The sequence below is a fragment of the Belonocnema kinseyi genome, chromosome 10, assembly GCF_010883055.1.
Source record: "Belonocnema kinseyi isolate 2016_QV_RU_SX_M_011 chromosome 10, B_treatae_v1, whole genome shotgun sequence".
NCBI classification, from domain to species: domain Eukaryota; kingdom Metazoa; phylum Arthropoda; class Insecta; order Hymenoptera; family Cynipidae; genus Belonocnema; species Belonocnema kinseyi.
In genome coordinates, this window is record NC_046666.1 from 31,291,261 (window position 1) to 31,295,836 (window position 4,576).

Below are 4,576 nucleotides of genomic sequence, written 5' to 3' on the forward strand. Positions count from 1 at the left end.
TATCCCAAATTTTCAACTCGATATGGTGCTTTGTGTAAAAATAAGTTGAAAATAAAAAAAGTATCGGTATGGTAGGAATCTAGTCACATAATCTACTTGTCACATGGCCTTAAAATCTGAAGAGGTTTTTGAAAATTATTTTTAAAGAAAATTAAATTTTTAAAGCTTTAGAGGCAAAATAGGTTAAGACTGGCATTATAACTTATAATGCCAGTCTTAACCTATTTTGCCTCTAAAGCTTTAACAAGGGATTAAATCTTGCTTATAAAGTTTACATTTTTTTTCTTTCATCAAAAAAGGAATTACAGTTGGCACAAGTGCTCAGAGCGGTTGTTAATCCTAGAAACTTTAACTTTAGTGGCTTCGCTATGCCAGAGCTCTGCTGTAAGTGGTTGTAAATTCTAGAGTCCTAGTTCCAAGAAATTTTTACCATTGTATCTGACCTTTGACCTCGAGGGCACCAAGTAAAGCCTATCAAATTAAAATTTTTTTTTAACCCCCAATAGAAGATAAAAACTTTTGCTTTGTTTGGAATCCTTATTTTATTCTAGATACCATTTTTCCTGGATTTTGATTTTTTGATTCTGTATATAGGAGGAATTTTATCAATTATTGCAAATTTAGTGTCAAAAGAATGTAAATTACTAATGATGATCTGAATTTATCTCGCAGACATGCTTTTGTTTTTTCAATCATGTTTGTTTTAATTAGTTTGTTCTATTATTTAAATTTTAGTAACATATTATTTTAAAAGGAAATAATGTTCAATTTATAATATCTGACGTTCGTCGGGGTTAAAGATCTTCAAAACTGTATTTATTTTTAGCTAATAAGTTTTTTAATTTTCAATAATTAAAAAAGTTATTTTAGAAGAGGTCAGAAAACTTTATCCTGTTTGACAATTCTGTTGTTAAAACCTGTTTGATAATTCTAATATTAGTTTAAGTACAATTAATTATATTCATAAAATATATGACAATTACCTTATAAATTTATTAAATAAAAAGGTAAAAATGGTTTCAGATATCATAAAAGTTGTATGATTTTCTCCTTTTTGGATAATTCAAAAGTGTAAATTCAAACTTTTAAATCTTATTGATCAGCTTTCAGCTTAAAGCTTTTTACAAGAAATTATTAAAGAATATTGAATTAAAAGCATACATCGAAAATTTCTGAATGGTTTAGTTTGATTTAAAAAAATAATTATATATTTATTATAATAATAATTATTATATTTGATGTATTTTGTATAATTATATTTTGTAGTTAAAAGAATGATTATATTATTTTAAATTAAAAACTTTTGAACCAATTTCAATCCAAAGCCATCGATATTAAACAAACTAAAAATGAAGAATACTTAAAATTGCATTTAAAATTTTCGAAATTTAAATTTCAATTGGTAAACGTGGTACAATATCGAATTTACAGTCTTTAAAATTATAAATTCACAGCTTTCAAAACTTAAAATAAAAAATTCCATTTATTTTTACAAAATTAACCATAATTAGGGCAATGCGAATTCTTCAGAATTTCTGAATCCTCTAGAATCATTTATTTCTCTGATTTCCATGAAATACTTGAATTTCTGAATTCCCTGAAATCCTGACATTCCTTGAATTCTCTAAGCGTTCAGAAGTCTCTTAAATTCTCTGAATTTCCTGAAATCTTTAAACTCTTAAAAATCTTTCAATTCCTTGAATTGTTTAAAATCCTTTATTTCTCTATTTCCCTGAATTCCTAAGATATTTTCAATTCTTTAAAGGCTCTGAAATAAGTAAAATTCTCTAAATTACCTAAAATTTTTGAGCATTCTAAATTCCTTGAATATTCGGAATTCTCTGAAACCCTTGAATTCTCAGAAATCCTAGAAATCTCCGATATCCCGAAATATTAACTCTTTGAATACTCTAAATTCTTCTGAATTTTTTGCATTAATTTTAAGTCCATGGAGTTCTCAGAATTTAAGAAATTCCACGAATTCAAGGAATTCAGATAGTCTAGAAATTTTGAATGGATTCATATACATCTGGGAATTCGGAATAATTCATCAAATTTAACGGAAATTAAAAATATTCAATATGATTTGAATTAGTTTAATAGCGTTTCCAGCAACTCAAAACAATGAAACATCATTAAAATCTGAAGATAGTAGAAATAGCTTTCCAAAATTTCAAGAGTTTCTCAACATTAATTTATGAAAAAACGGCCATGAAAAATAAACCGATGCATTTGAAATTTTTGTTAAGTGCTTAAACTGTAGAATTCAAAACGTGATGTTTTTCGCTTGCTGTATCGCACATAATATATTGTTAGTAAATAATATAAATTTAATACAACTACTTTTAGTTAAAAAAATTTTGAATTGATATTCGATTTACTTATATATGGTCGATGTAGGTTTGGCTTTTGAAGAGGACATTTAGGAGTATGTATTTCTACTCGAAGCAGACTAACACATTACCATAATCTTCTGATCCCCTGATGGGACTTTCCGAAACAACGATAATACTACATTCGCCTTTAATATACCCTCAGGCGAAATTAAAGTCTTAGGGTTAATCCTTCCTCAGTTATCTCGAATTTTCTATATCCTATGGGCAATTTTCTTGAGCAATTAGATTTAATTTCATTGTTATTCATTGTTTTTCTAGAAATGCGTGAATTTTAAACTAAAAAATATCAATTCTCAATCAAAAATTGTATAATTAAACTAAAGAGATGAATCTTGGAAAAAAATGTTGAACAAAGTAATTTAACCTTCAATAAACTGTAATTGTATGTATATTTAATCTCTCCCTTTCATAGGTTTAAGGGCCTTCCGTTTATCACAAAAAAACAGTTTTTTAACAATTTCAAAATTATCATTTTGCTAGTTGCTTTCGTTCAATAGGATTAACCATTTCGTTCTGTCCTGTTCTTTTGTTTCCCTTAGTTTTTTCAATTTCTTGAAAGATATCACTCCTTGCCAAATACCCTCCAAAATCCATCTTACATACTCATCCAAACTCAACTGTCCATTTTCCTTCTCCTGTTCATTCATCCAATGTCTACAAGCTCTCACTCGTCCCATTAACAAATCATACCATACTACTCCATTAATTGTACCAAAAATTTATAATCTTTCTCCATTTCTCTTCTCGCCTTCTAAGCTCTAACTCTATGTCCTTCCAACCCAGTACCCCTTCTCGTTTATTACAAACCCTCCTCCTTTTTTCCTTTCATCCTTCCACTTAGAATTTCCTAAATTGTCTCTCGTCATATTCTTCAGAATTTTGTCCGAGCATGCTTGTGCTATTCTGCTCTCCTCTACCATTCTTGGTCTTCTTTAAACCTCCAAGCTCACTTAATTTGTCTAGTTACTATTTTTCCCTTTCCTAATTCTACACTTTACATGTATCCAGGGCAACTTCAACTAACTCCTATTATAAATCTAAGAAATATCTCACGCACACTTTCCACCTTCCTAGGTTCTTATCATCCCTAGACCACCATTCCATTATACAACACCGCCTAAACCAATGTATCAGACAAATAAACAATGATTCTACAATCGTCATTAAACCTTCTCTTTTCTATACTTTTTTATACTTTTTTATACTTTTGTATACTCTTTCATACTCTATTATACTCTTTTATACTCTTTTACACTCTTTTCCTATACTCCTGCCTTAAACCAAAAATGTGACGGAACTCCTCCACGTTTTCCACTGTTTGTTCGTTCATCTTCCAAACTTCATCTTCATTTTCTGTAGCACATTATCTTGGTCTTCTCTACGTTCACCGCAAAATTTTTTCTCTGACATACTCTTCGAAAATTCTCATAATCAGGTTCATCCCCTTCTCACCATCTGCTACCAGAAGTACGTCTTCCGCGTATGCTAAAGTTTGCTGTTACCCGAAACCGTTCCCCCTTTCCCCTTCACCTTTAGCTTCTCTTTTTATTTAATTCCCTGTTTCCATTTCTTCTTGGAATATCCTTCTATTTTCTCTCTTGATCCTATTTTGCCCTTCCACTAAGAGACCCTTAAAATAATCCGTTCACTCAACCATTTATATTTTTTATTCATACCCTTCCTTTCTCCTCTTTCCCTATTTATCTCATCCCAAACACTACCTCCTTTGATTGCTTTTTCTACTTCTTTTTTTTCTCTTTTCTCCTTCGCCTTTTTCTTTCCAGCATCCTCTTATGTTATGTTTTTCTTCTTTTGTACTCCCCTTCTCCATTTTCTCTTTACTCCATTTTCTATTACAGTCTTTCATTTTCTCTATACTCTCCCTGCATTCCTCGTCCCACCGGCTTCTCTTCCCCTCTTCTCTTTTTTCCTTTGTACCTATCTGTGTATTAGATATAACAAGAAGTATGTATATAACAACAACTTGTATATAACAACAAGTTGCATTTTTGAGAAAAAAGTTGAACTTTTTACAAAAAAAAAAACAAACAAACGAAAAAACGAATTTCTTACAAACCAGATTAAATTTTCAGCTCAATATATGAATTCTTAACAAAAAAATTAAACTTTCAACCTGATACATTATATTTTACTAAAAAGATTAATTTTCTACTAAAAAT

The 4,576-nt window shown here is 29.6% G+C and overlaps 1 protein-coding gene across 1 annotated transcript in view; it reads right to left on the reverse strand.

Annotated features, from left to right (window-relative positions):
- LOC117181062 (non-classical arabinogalactan protein 31-like) overlaps positions 1–3,316 on the reverse strand; it is a 16,908-nt gene extending 13,592 nt beyond the window's left edge. Inside the window, exon 1 of the mRNA XM_033373630.1 lies at positions 3,176–3,316. Coding sequence (XP_033229521.1) covers positions 3,176–3,316 — 141 coding nt within the window. The remainder of the gene's footprint in view (positions 1–3,175) is intronic.
- Between the last annotated feature and the right edge of the window lie 1,260 nt (positions 3,317–4,576).